A 16,359-nucleotide genomic window follows, 5' to 3' on the forward strand; every position below is an offset into this window, starting at 1 on the left:
GCAAGTTCCAAAACCAGCATATGGTTGGCCTTGATACTTCCTTTTAACTTTTTTCCCTTTACTACAGGAATTGTCGAAGATTGCTTGACTATATGTATTTATGAAGAACTGAAATAAGACGAACTTTGAAAGCGCGTATGCATCCCAATGATAGATTCGACTCAAATTAAAAATGGGAGATGCCCTACCCTGAGGAAGCTTCCACAGCAGAAAATACAAACACGATATGTTCAGCTACAGATACATGAAAATGGTGTTTTCTGGTTTCGTAAAATGAGTGTGTCACCTGCCCGCACCGGCTGTACTTAGCCGCATAACACACTTGAAATAGATTATTTGTGTACTCTAATAGAGCACACGATTTTTCAGAGCACTTCAATACAACATATATAAAATGTTTTAAAATTAAAAGTCTACGGGTTATCATTCTATTGTACTAAACCAAAACTTTCATTTATAAGGTAGAAATTAAATGAGGTGAACAGCTGACAGCAGTGGCAGAGTGTTAGGTATACAGGTGTGGAAGTCCCTGGTTCAAACCCTGACATTTTTGCACACATTTTTTAGTGACTGTTCTATAAGAGTATCTTGATCACACTGTTCACATGTTTGGTTTTGCTTTATATCTCCTTGTCTAATACTTTCGGTACTTTCAAACCACCAAAGATTTGCACTACGATAGTAACTCCATGTACAGACGATTTTCAAGTTATTTAGTCAAGCAAATTACCCTGTTGTTCTTACTGCCCTCCAAATTTGAAGTCAATTGACTAAAGCACACATGAGTTATTGCAATTTTTCTAAAGTGTGTGAAAAGAAAATTTACATATGAAGATTGAGATGAAAAATACGAAGAAAATAAGACAAACTATGAAGGCGCATATCTCAATGATAGCTGGATGAATTCAACTCAAATTTAGAATAGGAGGTGCCCTAGAGTTTCCACAACAAAAACTGGTTAATTTCCGTCCAGGCACTATTGAGATACAAATGCGTGAAAACAGCATTTTCTTGGTTCCCACACTTGTCAGTTGTGTGTCTGCACTAGCCACACGACACACTATCGTGTGTCCCAATCAAATACACTGTGCTAGGGTGCTATTTACACTCAGAAATTACTAAATCCAATAGAAACCTGTGGCAGCGTTAGTAACCTGTGGTCTTGCTGGTGGTTGTTTACTACACTCATATCAGCAAAGCCAAAACAAACGTCTTTTCTGTTAGCTTACTTTGTGAACAAGACAAACATCATTAGTGCTCAGATCTAAGTGTTTGATATACCAACCAGTGTCATGGTGTGGCACTGACACAATAAACTCGAAGGATATATCTTGATGCTAACACCCACAGTGTGTGCTTCTTAATAGCTTACTTTCTGGACAAGACAAACGTCATTCTAGCCCGGCATAGTAAGCACTATGATCATGTAATGTTATGAAAGTCATGCCAGTGCAGTTGCACTAACTTTATAAGGACAAGTACACAAAATTTTTTTTGGAATTTTCAACTAGAGTAGGGACCATAGCACATTGATAAAAAGTACTGAAACAAGCTGGAGTAGTGCATGATATATTAAATCACACTAAAACAATAAGAAGTGTTACCATATTGCAACAAATATTAGGCGATTTGTTTTAAAATTGCAGTTGGCAAAAATTCAATTTGGTGAAATGCTCTTGGCGGTCCACACAACTCATTCAAGTGGTGTAAGGGAAGTGTGCATGATGTAGTGTACAATCCTTTTTGCGCTGAAATGTTATGGATTCGGTCACTGCATGCATCAGTAGTCTGGCGGTGCCTGCCCCTTTTGCGTGGGCGCTGCCAGACAAATGTATCAGTCTGGTCTAGTCACTTTTATCACAGTTGTTTATCGATTGGAAATTATAAGCAACACGCTTGTCGCTTTCATGATTGAACCGGGTCTGGATCTGACCCGCTTTAAGAATATCCGGGTCCTGCTGCAGCCCAATTTGTTTCATGGGACATGCCCACTTACCAGGATCATTTGCTGCCTGTAGGTATACGTAGAACCTCACCCCTTTATCAATGGTGCGCATGAATCATATCTTGTTATCTGTAAGCTTACGTGGAGCCATGCCCACTAATTGAGTGTACGAGTTCTAGTCTAGTCCATAAGCCAGTAGTATCCACAAATTGATTTGTTGAAACCTGTTTCAACAACTGCTATCAAAAACTTGGACAGAAGGTATGAAAAGAATATTGACGAAATTTAAATTTGGCGGTTTAGTGATGAATCACCAATTCACCAAATTTAGTTCATTGCAATTTTTAAATGATATATGGTATTTCCCTACAGTGTTCAAGATACCATAACGGAAATGCACAGTGATATAACACTTCTTATTGTTTTACTGTGATTTAATATCATGCACTACTCCAGCTTGTTTCAGTACTTTTTATTGATGTACTATGGTCCCTACTCTAGTTGAAAATTCCAGATTTTTTGTGTACTTATTTGTTACTTTAAATTATTATGACTAGTGAACCCATATATACCACATCAAAAGAAATGGTGCTGTGCTCTCCAGCTACTGTATATCAATTATCGTCTGAAAAGTATCCATTACACTTCGTTGTCAGCTATGTCCCGTTACATAACAATACGAATCAAGAACTGTTCAAAAAGCACCTCTGTGATCCACGCATACCGCATCAAAGAAAGAAATATCACCGCATGTCCCAGTTATATCAATTATCATCTGAAAAGTAAAGTACAGTATCTGTTACGCTTCGTTGTCAGCTATGTTCAACTCTTTTCACAGCAGTACGAATTAAGAACTGTTCGAAAAGCACTTCTGCAATCAAAGTAGCCACTACGAAAAATACAGACGATTTACATTACAAAGGGAGGTCATCAACAGTATTTCTTGAGCTATGATGCTTAACCTATCTATCTACAAATATTTAACTTATTATATGCATATAGGCTTATATATAAGCACTTAAAAAATACATTGCACTTGAAAAAATTACTATAACTTGGCAGTGCATTACCGAGCTCAGTGCAAATTGAAATGAAAAAAGCTGCTGCATTATATGTTTTCATAACCTCCAAATTTAAAGCAAAATATGTATGTGTTATGATGGGTACATTTCTTTCTGTCCAGGTAAAATAAGGTATGGATGGGAAAAAGTCATTTATAGTGCATACTTGTCAGCTGTGCTACACCAACTTTCCTTGTAACATATCTTTTTCCTTGTATGTAAGACCATACTTAATTAGGAATACACTTTTTATGATGCAATTTAACTGCTCCATTGGAGAGCATTTGACTGTTCTATTAGAGTATTTTAATGCTTGTATATAGAATTGATGAAGATTGGCATTATCACTCAAAAACCAACCTCACTTTCCTTCATGACAACTTGGCAGTATTGGTTAGGTAAAATCAAGCCCAAATGTGCTTTCAAAATGCTTCTAACAAGCTGCTATTGATTTTTTTATTAACCAAATTTTCTACTGAATAACAATGCCTTCAGTCAAGCATAGAGCTCTACATGATCCCTACTCAATTACAAAATTTAATTTTTCCTTATACAGTCAGTGCCTGTACTTAGCCCATTGAGCCCTAGACATATATGTGACCCAGTCTGAGAAAACCGGTCTTATCGCCTATTTAAAAGTATCGAGAAATGCCAGTTTTAAGTATTTAGTGTGTTGTAGCTTGCCAATGGTTGAAGTTATGTGTACCAAATTTCACACGTTTTACACCAATTCCTTACCTTCCAGAGCATCCACTGTGCAAGTAGCCAACAACTAAGTTTCCCACCATTTTAGATAATTTTTAAACCAAGGTTGACTGTATCAGGCGAGCTCCAAAAGGGATGGGAGGCGGGGGAGCCTGGAAGGCGGGAAAGATGGTGTTCAAAATTGAAAAAGGTGTAGGGATGAATTAGGCCAAGTTTTGGGCCATTCAGGTCTCAAAATTGGCTAAAATGAATGAAATTTACAGCAGAGGTACTTATTACAGCCACATACAGCCACCCCCAGGCTGACCAGAGGTCCATTAAGGCCCCACACCGCATGTATGGATCACCACTGGGTTTGGGAAAAGCAGCCAGCAAAACCAGACCACTCAAGTCTAGCTGACTTTGATTGTGGAAATAGATAGTTTATTCTGTGTCCTGGGTGAAAAATCGAATTTGCTGACATGGGCAATAACACCAGTTTTCCCAGACGGGTCACATCACATTGCTAATAGAAATTATCACCAGGGACTGGGGCTGGCCTTTTCCACCACTTATTTAGTATTATATTAGTTTAATTCAGTTACTCTATTAAAGCATACACTTTTTCTAAGGTAAATCACTTCATAAAAAACACTCTAATTGAACAGTCACTTGACTATCAAATATAATAGGCTTTTTCCAGAGGAGGTACGACACACTCACGTGAGTGCATAGGATTCGTACAGAGCAATTAAAATCAACTTTAAAAGGGTTTCATTGAAAGCTTGGTGCTAATTGAAAGCTTTTCTTATGTGTAATTTAATGGTGCGGTGAACCCCACTGAACCCCATCAGTTTGATATTAACATACAGGGAGATTGGAGATGTCATCACGTGATGGAAGAGCTCACCGTACGAAACAGAGGGCAAACGGCAACAATGGAAGAGAATAGCACTGGAAATCATATTCAAGGTCTCCATAATCCTGTAAAGCCAGATTATAGCATCAGTTTAAAAGTCGAAATATGCAATTAACATGAATTCTTTTTGATAGCACTTAAAGAGTGTCATACCTCCTGTGGGCTTTTTCGTTTAAGGCAATGGAATGTTGTGGCTAGACTGTGATGACATAATTGATCTATGACGTGGCTTCCGGAGTGCGTTGTTGCTTTCAATGACTAATACATTACCATTAATTCTAACAGTGTTTATGCCAGTACAGCTCACTAACAATTTTGTACAAATAGGTAAGTGTTGGCGAGTGGTGTCAATTCGCAAGTACAGTAATTAGTGAAATCATCAGTCTAAGCCACCTCAACTTTGTTGCCATGTTAAGCAATGCTAGCCCTGTATCATTCACTAAAGTAGCATGAAAGGAAAGTACTGTATACGCCCCTGTAGTTTATTTTCAGTATAGTCACTGTACAAATCGAATATCTTGCTCTTCCTACTATCTAGCACTATATTTCCAAAACTACTTACCACAGAAGGCTGAAATATTGGTGTTCGATTCCTTGGACACTGCAGATAATGCTGAGAAAAATTCCAAAATTGTGAAAACAAGTCGGGGTTTTTGCTGAGACGGTCACATATAGTAACCCTGATACAGGTTTCTATTGGATTTAGACATCAAATGAGGTATTTTTTGTTCCTGTGAATATTCCCACAATGTGGCGACTTTCTTGGTCACCTGTGTGTTGTACAGGTCCCATACTACTAACAACACACATACGTACATACGTACACACACAGAGGACACAAGTTCCTTGAGAACTGGCATGTGTATAAGAAACACATTTGATTTTCTCACCTCTCCATCCACAACTAGAGAAATCGGATAAGTATAGTTTGACGGAGGATCAAGTCCTTCCTCATTGTAAATTAACTACAACACACACAATATTAGAACACTATCACCACATGATAAATGCTACAACCAACCTGAGGTATACAAATAAATGAAAATATAAATATGGTCAGCGTTAGATTAAGTACACAGAGCCAGCGTAACAGTTTAAAATATGATGCCACACCACTACCAAACATCCCTACAGTGAAATTGTTATGACGGTAAACTACAAAAAAATAATTAAACAACATACCTGTAATTCTTCTAATCCGTTCTCCCCAGAACAATCTTTTCCAGAAAGATGCCCAAGAACTGAATGTTTTATTGATTGGGTAAGACAGCTGAAAGACAATCCCACAGATGATGCACACAAAAATATTGCCATATGTACCTCATATCTAGAAGGAATCATACCCATATCTGGTTCATAATCATCGATAAATTGTCGTGCCAATCTATACAACATTTAATGAGGTAGGTATTCTAAAGACGTCATGTCATATTGACCTACCCTAATACTTGTTTCTTTTTTGCCATGGGCCATGGTTGTGAACGAATGTTAGCTACAATTCTGTGCTGTTGTTCAATGGAATTCTGCACCCAGGCCTCTCTCTCAATGGCAGTGTCTATTGTATCATTCGACACTGGAGCATACATACCCTCCACACAGCATTGTTGACTGTAATAAAACACATTATAGCATTATTGTCAATAAAGTACTGTATCTACAGTTGTAGTAACCATTGTATTCCTGTTTTGTTACTTAATATTATTTTCCTTGTGTGTAAGTCATTAACAAACATTAAACACTATAATAATAATAACAACACATGTGGAATTTAAAAGTTTATGGTCATTTCTGCTAGGCATGCCCACAATAGTTGAAACACATGCTATTGTGACATAAAATTTAAATTCGTGAAATAATGCAATGTCGTAAAATTGGACAAAAATTCTGTGCTTTGTACACATTAAATATTTGCCAACATAAAAAAAGTTAGGAGGCAATTTTATTGGTATACGTTCTTTAGTGGCATCTACTGTTCAGTAAAATAATAACGTATGGTTTCTCTGAACTTTAGTATGAATGGTGTGCAAAACATATAACCACAAATAATAATACAGCATATGTGAACGGATCTGTGAAAACCCAACATAATGGCACATTTTTCAAATTCTTTTTTGTTGAATGTTTATAATCTACTTAGCCGAGTGCATGCTCTGGCCAAGTTTCAGCCTTGTATACCACCAACTTTTGGAGTTACAGTCCTACAAAATAGCAGCAACAGAAAGATCGATTTGTACAGCAAGTATTGGGAAAATAAATTACAGGTACTTACAAAAACAACTGTAACTTATAAACGCAATGCAGTACAGAGTTGCAACTTGCACCATCATGTTCACCATGAATAGGGGAGCCCGTTACATGGTGAGTTTTTTCTCCTACCACCTTTCTTCACTACATACAGAGACGAAATCAGTGAAGGTAAGCCGATCGCATACGACCGTTTCGACGTGACGTAAACAAACGCCCATAACTCACGTATCCTTTAGGCTACTGCTACGACACAAAGATTTTCTAACTCCTCTTGAGTAGGTGAATAAGATGGTACCCATGTTTTTATCATTGCACCCTTTCTTTATCAAGAACAAAGCGTTTAAAAATTTTATGATTTTTTCCATTTACAGAAATATTTTACGCATTGCAATCAATAGTCTATAGTAGGCTATACTGAAAATTTAGGCTTGCACCATTATGTCAGGTTTTCGCAGATCTGGTCACATATCAATTAAATTTGGCGAAACTAATATTTGGCGATTAGCTAAAAATTTGCAGTTGGCAAAATTTTAATTTGACAAAATGTTTACTCCTGCATAGTCTGGCGTGACCGCCCCTTTGATTAGAAATGAAGGAGCGGCCACGCCAGACATGCATGTGCACGAAGCTCGATGATACTGTAGCGACGATCGAAGCACGCTGAACTATCCTAGTGTTGAAATCAGTATCGATTTATCTGGTGAGTCGCTGCATGCACTGATGCCTGCTTGGCGAGCTGCTCGGGCCCTGCGTATAGCAACCCGGCACACACTGATTGATTAGCTACTCCCTGCACTTCAGCACTAGTTAGCTGGCTAGCTTGAAGTAGCTTCACACTTGCGCTAGACTGATACGACAGAACCACAAAATTCAAATAGTGTCAAAAAAAATGGCGACGCACATGGTGGAAAGCTGTGTACGTGGCTTTCATGTGTACCAAGACATTTGGATGCCGACTACTGGAGAGCGACTTCCATGTCAAGCGAAAGACAGCAATGATACTGATCCGTATGCAGTAGCCATCAAGAAAAGAGCAGACATAATTGGACACATTCCCCGTAAAATTCTGCAGCGTGTTCACAGTTTATAGAGAGAGGTGGTACAATCACCTGTACAGTTACTGATTCCCATCGTCAATATTCTTCAGATTTGCCACAGGGTGGTTTGCAGATACCCTGCAAGCTTGAGTTTCACAGTGAAAATGCAGACCTGATGTCAAAAATCAGGAAGCTTATTAGATCAGCTCCACCAATTGATTTTAAAGTTAAAAAGCCTGTTCCCAAGCGAAAGCTGCAGTTACCATCTAAAACAAAGAGCGAACCTCCATTGAAAAAAAAGAAAGACACTTCAATGATTGATTTGGACAAGCCGACTCTATCTGTTCGTGATATTGCAAAGGAAGATCCGTGGGTCAGTTTTGGAAGATGCACACTCACAACAGTTGACAAAGACATCATTTTAAAAGGTATGATAATAGCCTTTTATTTTATATAATTAATAATACATCTGTACTTACAGGTGGACAATTGACCGATAAGCACGTCAAAAGTTGGTGGGTAATAAGTAAAAGGATATCTATGGCCTAAAATTGACACTGACACTACATAAAACTACCAGGATTCCAGTGAGATGTACCAAAAACTTCCTGCAAATTATGCATTGCAGAACTAACCACTGGATTGTAGTGTCAACAATACTCAGTCATCCCAAAGTCACCATATACGATTTGTTGTTTGAATCGGCTGATGCTAACACTACCAGCATTTTAAAGCAGTTGTTCGGACCCAAGGTAGAGGTGGTGGTAAACAATGACAGAAAGCAAGTTGGCACCGAGGACTGTGGCTTATTTGCCATTGCTGGTTGCATTTGCTTGGCTGAAAAGAACATGCCAAGAAACTACGACCAATCTAAGATGAGGCAGCACTTAGTGAAGTGCATTGAAGACAAAAATGTTACTGTATTCCCTTGTGTGTAGTAGCTATAGCTTAATTAACTTTTGACTGGATGTGTAAAATATTAAAATTGCTTTTAACTACAAAATTGTGCATTACATACATCATTATCGCAACAATTATAACAAAAAAAAGTAGACTACAAGTTTATGGCATCTAGGATTCCTACTTTTTTAAATCTGTTGACTGCAACTTCAGGTCTTTTTTCTAATCCTTGCCATCCAGAGATTATCCAATTAGCACTTGGAATTTTGACAACCTGTAATCCAACGTCGACTTTAACTTGGGAAAGTGGGATAGTTTCTAGCTACTTTTTAACTTCCTGGGCATACCATTGTTGGAATTTCATTGGTTTGTTGACGGAAATATCCAAAGGTTGTAGTTTATCTGTACAACTTACAGGCAACTGGATGGGTATGATGTTATGGCTTCTTAGAAGTGATAAAATGGCATCAGTTGTTTCCCCTCCGAAGTTATCAAAAATTGCTACCGCAGGAAAAGTTGAACCCAGTTTCAACTTCTGTCTCTTCTCACTGACAAAGGGCACAATAACCTTATTGATGTACCGTTTCATAGTGATTTCATTGGACCAGTGATTTTCTGAGTGCCATACATCCCAACCATCTGGAAATCCAACCTGTGGGTGATACTTTGGTGTCTTCCCTTGGTATAGCAACTGTGGAGGTAGGTAATCACCAGCTGCAGTTATGGCTAAAACTGCAGTCAACTGTCGCTTGTCATCACTGTGAGCAATTGGAACAATATTTGTACCCTCTTTTTCCATTGTCCAATCTCCACTTGGAACAATGGACAAGCCAGTCTGGTCCCAGTTTATTATAAGACTTTCTGGGATGTCATTGATAATTACCTCTGCTGCTACATCAGCCAGAAATATTTCTTTGCATTCCTCGAATCGTGCCATTGAAATTTTCCCTGACGTTGAGCACTTCCTTTTGACAAACCCCATGCGGCGTAGCAATGACTGTGCCCTGCTCTTCACGATATTGATGTGCCCACCATGAGAAGAAAGCTTTGAAATGTCTCGGTAGGAAACAATCCCTTCAGCAGCTCCCATCACAACAGTTGTATTCACCACTCCACCAGCTGCTCTAAGGTTGCTGATAAATTCCTTAACCAAAGAATCTAGCTGTTCTCCTAGGAGCAATGGTCTACCTCTAAGTTCGGTTTCTAATTCAGTGATAACAATAGGTTCGTCCTTATGCTCTTCACCTTCAGATGCCTCATTGATTTCAGCTTGTTGCTTACGCTGTTCCAAAATCTCATCCTTCAGCTTTTTTAAATACTTGTCTTTAAACCTCCTTGCCGTAGACTCGTTTATATCGATTCCCCAAGCTGCGGTGTAGTGTTTTGCCGCGTTAGTAGCACCATTCTCTGCTGCATACTTCCCGATTAATGCACGTTGCTCTTTGGAGTACGAATTGTACTGTCCGCGATTATGAGACTTCTCTGATACAGTGTTGACAGCATTAGCAATGGACTTCTGAGCAGCTTTGATATCTTTCTGAGACAAAATTGATGGCTTAAAAGCTTGGTCGCGCTTCTCCTTTGACATACTTAAACATCGCCATTTTGAACGAAATTACACGTGTTCAGCCCACTAGGCATCTAAAAGTATTAGAAGCTGTTGCTAGTAACGGGGGAGTAGGTACTAGGGGATTCGTTGGACTAAGTTGTGAACAAGAAAAGTCTGAGGGCTTGTTAGCCAGCATCACTTGCAATGATGCTCAGTGACACCGGTACGAAAAATGTAATATTGGCGAATTTTTAATTTGGCAATTTGGTAACCATTCGCCAATTTCGCCAAATTTAGTTTATCGCCAAATTTAATTGATATACGGTATATGTACAAACTTTCAGTGTAACTTTTCATGGATTTCAAGGTTGCTTTAATTAGCTGTTTGCGAACTTTTTGCAAAATTTTCATCCTTGAAAATTAACAAATTATCAAGATTAGCTCTATCCTATATAAAAATAGGTAACCTAAGTGAAAAACTAGTGATCTACGAAAATCAAAGGTGAAAATCCTAAATCCACAAAAATTAAGTACATACATTGAAAATTTGGACTTACACCAATGGAGGGTGAACGGACCAATAACAATTTTTTTAAGTGGCTAATCCATACAGTGTAAGCTAGTCAACAACTGGCTACCACAAGACGTGCAATGTAGCAACATAGTGCTAAATGCAAAACTTTATACACTAGTGTGTAGACAACCAGGGAGTATGTACTAAGGCAGTACAACAAACCCTTGAACATTAACATTCACTCATGCCTAAACTTTGAAGTAATATTCATGTTTCTGAGAAACTTGTGCAACTCTGTTAATAACATACACTGTAGCAGACCACAGTCATGCAATACCTACATGTAATTCACTCTATACACAAGAAACCAGAATATTAGTCCTTTCAAATATTATTATCCTTCTGTGTACATTTCACACCACATAGATTCCATTAATCAAGAAGGGCTAAGTCAACAATATTGATTGTAGAAGTACAACTTCTATAATCAACAATGTACAAATGTGACCGTCCCAGCAAAAACCTGCCTAGCTCGCACAAGCATGTGTTTTGACAAAAAACAAAAAAAACTACACATGCTACAAAGATAAACATGCAAGTTTTAATCAAACCATTACTCAGAAAAGCAAGACTCAAATCGATTAAAACTATACACCATCTTATTCGTCTGTTCATGGAGAGTTCATTGTTTCGTTTGTGTAGCCCTAGTGGTATGCATGTCATGTGCATTTGCTTATGATGCAGTTGATGTAAACAAGATTGTCGTCATTTGATCAATAGACTAGTGCTATAATTCCAAACTACGATACTGAGAATTTTTTAAATTGGAAGTTGCAATAACTAGGGACAGGTTTTTGCTGATCAGACAGACACAAATATTACATGCTATTAATTATCTTGGTAATACTAAAGGTAATCTAATATACAACAAAATTATTAACTATTACGTTATTATAATTTCATATTTTGTAATTCATTATTTCTCTAGTTATGTTGTCATACATTCAACAAGGATTTATCCTGCTGGCTTGATTTATAACTTATAAATTTGATTTAATAACTTATAAATACAATCGGGGTACATGATACAGTACTGACATCCCTTGTGTTGGCAAGCTGATCTGATATTTTGCATACATGTACTGTATTGCAGAGCACAGTTTTACTCACACGTCAGTGTGATTCAAGCCTGGATCCCTTACACAGGGTTTGGTGACATACAACACTTTGTATTCTTCAACACCAGCTACAGTGTTGCTAGCATCAGTGAGGTAGCACCAATAATATAAATCACAATATGAACTACAGAACATGAGGGGTTTGAAACACCTCAACATGTATTAGTTGGAACAAGCTGACAAGGTTCTACTCTATTTAGAGGCCAAGGATGATGCAGACAACAAACTAAATTATTGCCAAGGTGGGTAGCCAAGCCCATATCATCTATGGGGCTCTAAATAGTGTATAGTGTGTTGGCTCATATTCTAAAGTACTTTAGTTTTTTCCTAGACAAAGCTACATCCAGCCCTTTGAGTGGATGGTGTAATATGCATGCAACACACTGTGACTTTCGCTCAAATTTGGTATGTGGAGTACTGACGTTGGCGGGCGTGTCCACAACAAAATCGTCTTGTTTCGTAAAGGCAGCACAGAGCTACGGAGGTGCAAAAATCACATTTTCTTTCTTCCTGTCAATATACTCACTGGTGTTGCGTGCTGGCTTTTTGGCCACACAACACACTACGTTGTGTCTCGATATGTACTGTAGAAGAACATAATAAATAGAGGTGAAATAACTAGAAGTCAGTTTTAGCTTACTCCTCACACTCATCATTTTAGTTGCAGACTGCAAGTTTTCTGAAGGCCCTTGGCTAGCAAGACTCAATAAAACCAATCTCAGAATGTGTAAAAACCAAAAAAATGTCAGTCCAGTAGTCCAGTCCAGTGATTAGTTACACCCCACTGGGACATTTATTGGTGTATCAAATAGTTGCTATGCCTACATTCATCAAACGAAACGGCAAACTGAAATGTCCTTACTATCAGCTTACATTCTAGACAAGACAGGTATCAATAGCATTGATCTAGACTGCCTTGACACACTAATGTCATGGTGTGGCCAAGGGGTGTGGTGCTGACACAATAAATTTGAAGGGCAACACTCGATGCTAGCACCCATGCCACAGTTTGCAATTTGCTAGCTTACTTTCTGGACAAGACAGTTTGGCATTTGTCTAGTAAACAACCACAGGCTATTACCAATTATTTAGTAACCCTAGCCAGCCATAGGCTTCTATAACCTCAGACATCAAAGGAAATAGAATACGTACAGGCAACTACTTACAGGACAGGCAGACTGGTACACCACTTGTCACTACTGGCAGCACCCTATCCCTAAAACTATATATACATGGTAGTGCTGGGGCCCCCTTTGCATTTATGAGGGAATAAATTTTGTATGTAGATATGCTTTCTAGCACTCTGGATCAGATTGTCAGAATCAGGCCCCCACTATTATCTAGAGTGTTTCCACTCCCATTCATAAATTCAAGGTTTGGTTGCTCAGCATCCTCTTGGCCAGGTTTAGCACAGCTTCTAAGGGAATAGCAAAAATATTAGTGAAACAAGAGGTTGCCTATACCTGCAGATATACTAATGGACATTTAATCCCTAATTCAGTCATGGTTATAGACTGAATCATGGAATGCTGGGTGCTACGATTTTCCATACTGCAAAAACTGGAACATTAAGAACCAAGTCAACCCAACAAAACACTGTGAATTCGACAACTCACCAATCATGCAGCCAAGCGCCATTTTGTGCACAATGAACTCAATACGTATACGGCGGCATTCTATGGGCACCTCATATAGCTATAGCAGTAAAACCAGAAACGTAAAACTACTGAAGGCTACTTTAATACTTGGGGTACCACTAGTTGTAACACACATTAGCTGACCCCTACACATGAGAAAGTTTGTCTAGTGGTCTGGTAGAATGGTAGGCATACAAATTATTAGAACTCCCTTTAAAATAAACATATGAATCTGCTAATGAACAAACCAATGTACAGACTACATGTAAAAAACAAATTATGAAGCCATGGCATGGACAGCCATGTCCACCAACAATCCCTTATAGCAAATACAAACTTCAATTTGTACTAGCCAGGTGTCTACAAGCTATCTTAACTAGTACTATATGCTAGATTGAAAATAAATGTTGTTGTGCGTAATGATCACGTACTTTGTTTCCAATACTCAAAACAATCCCCACGTGTAGTACAAAGTCAACACGATGTATACATGTGCAAATGACAAAAGCTTACTTTGCGCACTCATAGTATCTTTGTCTGGTCATGAAATCAACTTGCGTGACTTCAGGATGGATTACATTTATGGTACCGGAGCGATTAAACGTCCCTGCTGAACTCGCCGCAGTCCTGCGTCGAAACGATGGCCTGTTCCTCCTCTGCCAGTTTTGTACTTCGTCTGAGGCCATCCCTAAATGTTGCGCCTCCGAATAATCGAAAGAACTGAACTGTAGCTAAACCACTCAAGGTACTGAAGTGTGCGTTAATAAGAATTATAAAACCATACATTATCTAAAACAAGAATTAAAATGCTACACTATAGTCATTTTGTCTAACTTATGTGGTAACAACTCTGTCATTTCTTTACACATCTTCAACTCTTCTGCAAAGCATCTTTCAACATCAGCAGGGTAGACCTTGTGATAAGCCACAATCCACTGGTAATTTTCTAAAGACTTTCTCTGGTGGTCAACTTGAGTTTGAGGATTAGCAGTCACCACTTTTGAGTGCAGTCGAGCTATCCAAAACTTTGCACTAAGTATTGATCGCAAGCATTGTTCATCAAACCTATCTGGTAACTTGCCAGAATGGTCTTGAAAAGAGTTTATGAAACTATCAAAGTGCTTCAATGATTGGCTGATGAGTTTGTTGATTTTCAGAACAGCATGTGTTGTTGGTTTCTCTGAGTCACTGGCCAGGGTTATTTTACAGTCAGCCATTTCACTGTAGATTATACCTGCTTCAAACATCAGCTGTCTCATTAATACCAAATAATGCTGAGGATTTAACTGCTTCAGAAGACCTTCCATCATATCAGCCCGTCGTTTGTACATACGACATTTCCTTTCCAATTCTGGTTCAAAGAAAATCAAATGCTTAAACAGTTGGCTATGGTCTTGAACAATACTGACATTGTCTGATGCGTGCCACTCAAGCGAGAAAAAGCACTTTGCACTCTCCATGCATTTTTGACCAAAAAGAAACAAATTTCTTGTAGCATCAAAACTACTGATAGGAGAACATGGGACTCCTAGCTCTATAGCAGATGCATCTATACAAGTGAATGGGTTAAAATCTTCTTCTCTTGCTTTTAATACATCTTGCCCTCCGCCTTCTTCTTTCAACTGTTGAGAGTATTTTAACAAAGCAATGCAATACTTTACCCAACACCTGGCAATATCAGCTTTTGTTTGCTGCATTTTCTCCACAATTCCATCATCTTTCTCCTCACCTCGGTCCATGTATTCAGTTAGCACATGCTCAGAACAAGCTAGGCAATGCCTTGCTTGTCTGTAATTATCCGTGTTGAGATAATACTGGGACAAGGTTGCACAATTTAGACTCCAGTCAATGGCATCATATTGCTTTGAGGTTAGTTGTCTTTCTAAAGTAGTGAAGCAGTAATTGGCGGCAATCGATGCCTTCCCTATACTCTCATATGTTTGAGCTAGATAATAAAGTGTATGAGTATGAAGACGTTCAAATTGTTCCTTTCTTTTGTCTTCAGCAATGGGATTCTGTGGCCCTAACAAGAGCTCGTGCTCTTCATAAGGATGAGATGTGGTCTTGTAACCATCATATGATGTCTTTGCATCAAGTAAAAACTTTAACGCCTGCTCATGTTCTGACCTGGACGCAAGCAGAACTGCTAGCTGGTGGCATGTCAGAATGTATACTGTTACTGACTTAACTTTGCCTTCGACTTTGCCTAACATTTCAAGGGCTCTTTTTAGAAAATCCTCACCGGTACTTAATTCATCACATTCCGTGTGATTTTTTCCCAATTGAAACAACACAGTTCCTTGTAGTACAGCCAGTTCTTTTCCTAGGGTGCCACTTGCTTTCTCTAACTTATTTGAAATCTCTTCCAATACTTTACGAGCAGCATAAAGTGATTTGTATGGTTCATTTTCAGGGGATTGCTCAGTTACTAACCGCAATACAGTGTTGTAGTCTGTGGAGACATTATCTAACACCCACTGCTTTACAATGTCCTCCATTCTTCTCAATTTCTTTGTGTCTTGAGCGAGTGCAGTTGTTCGTTCCAAACCTTTTCCATGTCCTTCGCACTCACGTGCGCGTTCTGTTTGCAATCTTCTCCGGCAACACCTTCGGGTAAAGGTAATTCTTCCTTGGGAACAGTTATTGTAGCCTTAGAGAGTTTCGCTTGTCTTGCAGCTTTATCTATAT

The 16,359-nt window shown here is 38.6% G+C and overlaps 2 protein-coding genes across 2 annotated transcripts in view; both read right to left on the reverse strand.

Moving 5' to 3' along the window:
• The window catches only part of LOC136267340 (transmembrane channel-like protein 3), a 34,459-nt gene extending 20,008 nt beyond the window's left edge, over positions 1-14,451 (reverse strand). The window contains exons 1-6 of the mRNA XM_066062444.1: positions 14,185-14,451; positions 6,050-6,217; positions 5,930-5,993; positions 5,792-5,879; positions 5,631-5,737; positions 5,500-5,574 (exon numbers count right to left, since the gene is read on the reverse strand). Of these exons, the coding sequence (XP_065918516.1) occupies positions 5,500-5,574; positions 5,631-5,737; positions 5,792-5,879; positions 5,930-5,993; positions 6,050-6,217; positions 14,185-14,357 (675 nt within the window). The 5' untranslated portion in view covers positions 14,358-14,451. The remainder of the gene's footprint in view (positions 1-5,499; positions 5,575-5,630; positions 5,738-5,791; positions 5,880-5,929; positions 5,994-6,049; positions 6,218-14,184) is intronic.
• On the reverse strand, positions 14,412-16,311 carry LOC136267341 (KIF-binding protein-like). The gene has a single exon (XM_066062445.1). It carries the CDS (start codon positions 16,167-16,169, stop codon positions 14,481-14,483), a length of 1,689 nt encoding a protein of 562 aa, XP_065918517.1. The 5' UTR covers positions 16,170-16,311; the 3' UTR covers positions 14,412-14,480.
• Between the last annotated feature and the right edge of the window lie 48 nt (positions 16,312-16,359).

This window comes from Dysidea avara, chromosome 9 (assembly GCF_963678975.1).
Source record: "Dysidea avara chromosome 9, odDysAvar1.4, whole genome shotgun sequence".
NCBI classification, from domain to species: Eukaryota; Metazoa; Porifera; class Demospongiae; order Dictyoceratida; family Dysideidae; genus Dysidea; species Dysidea avara.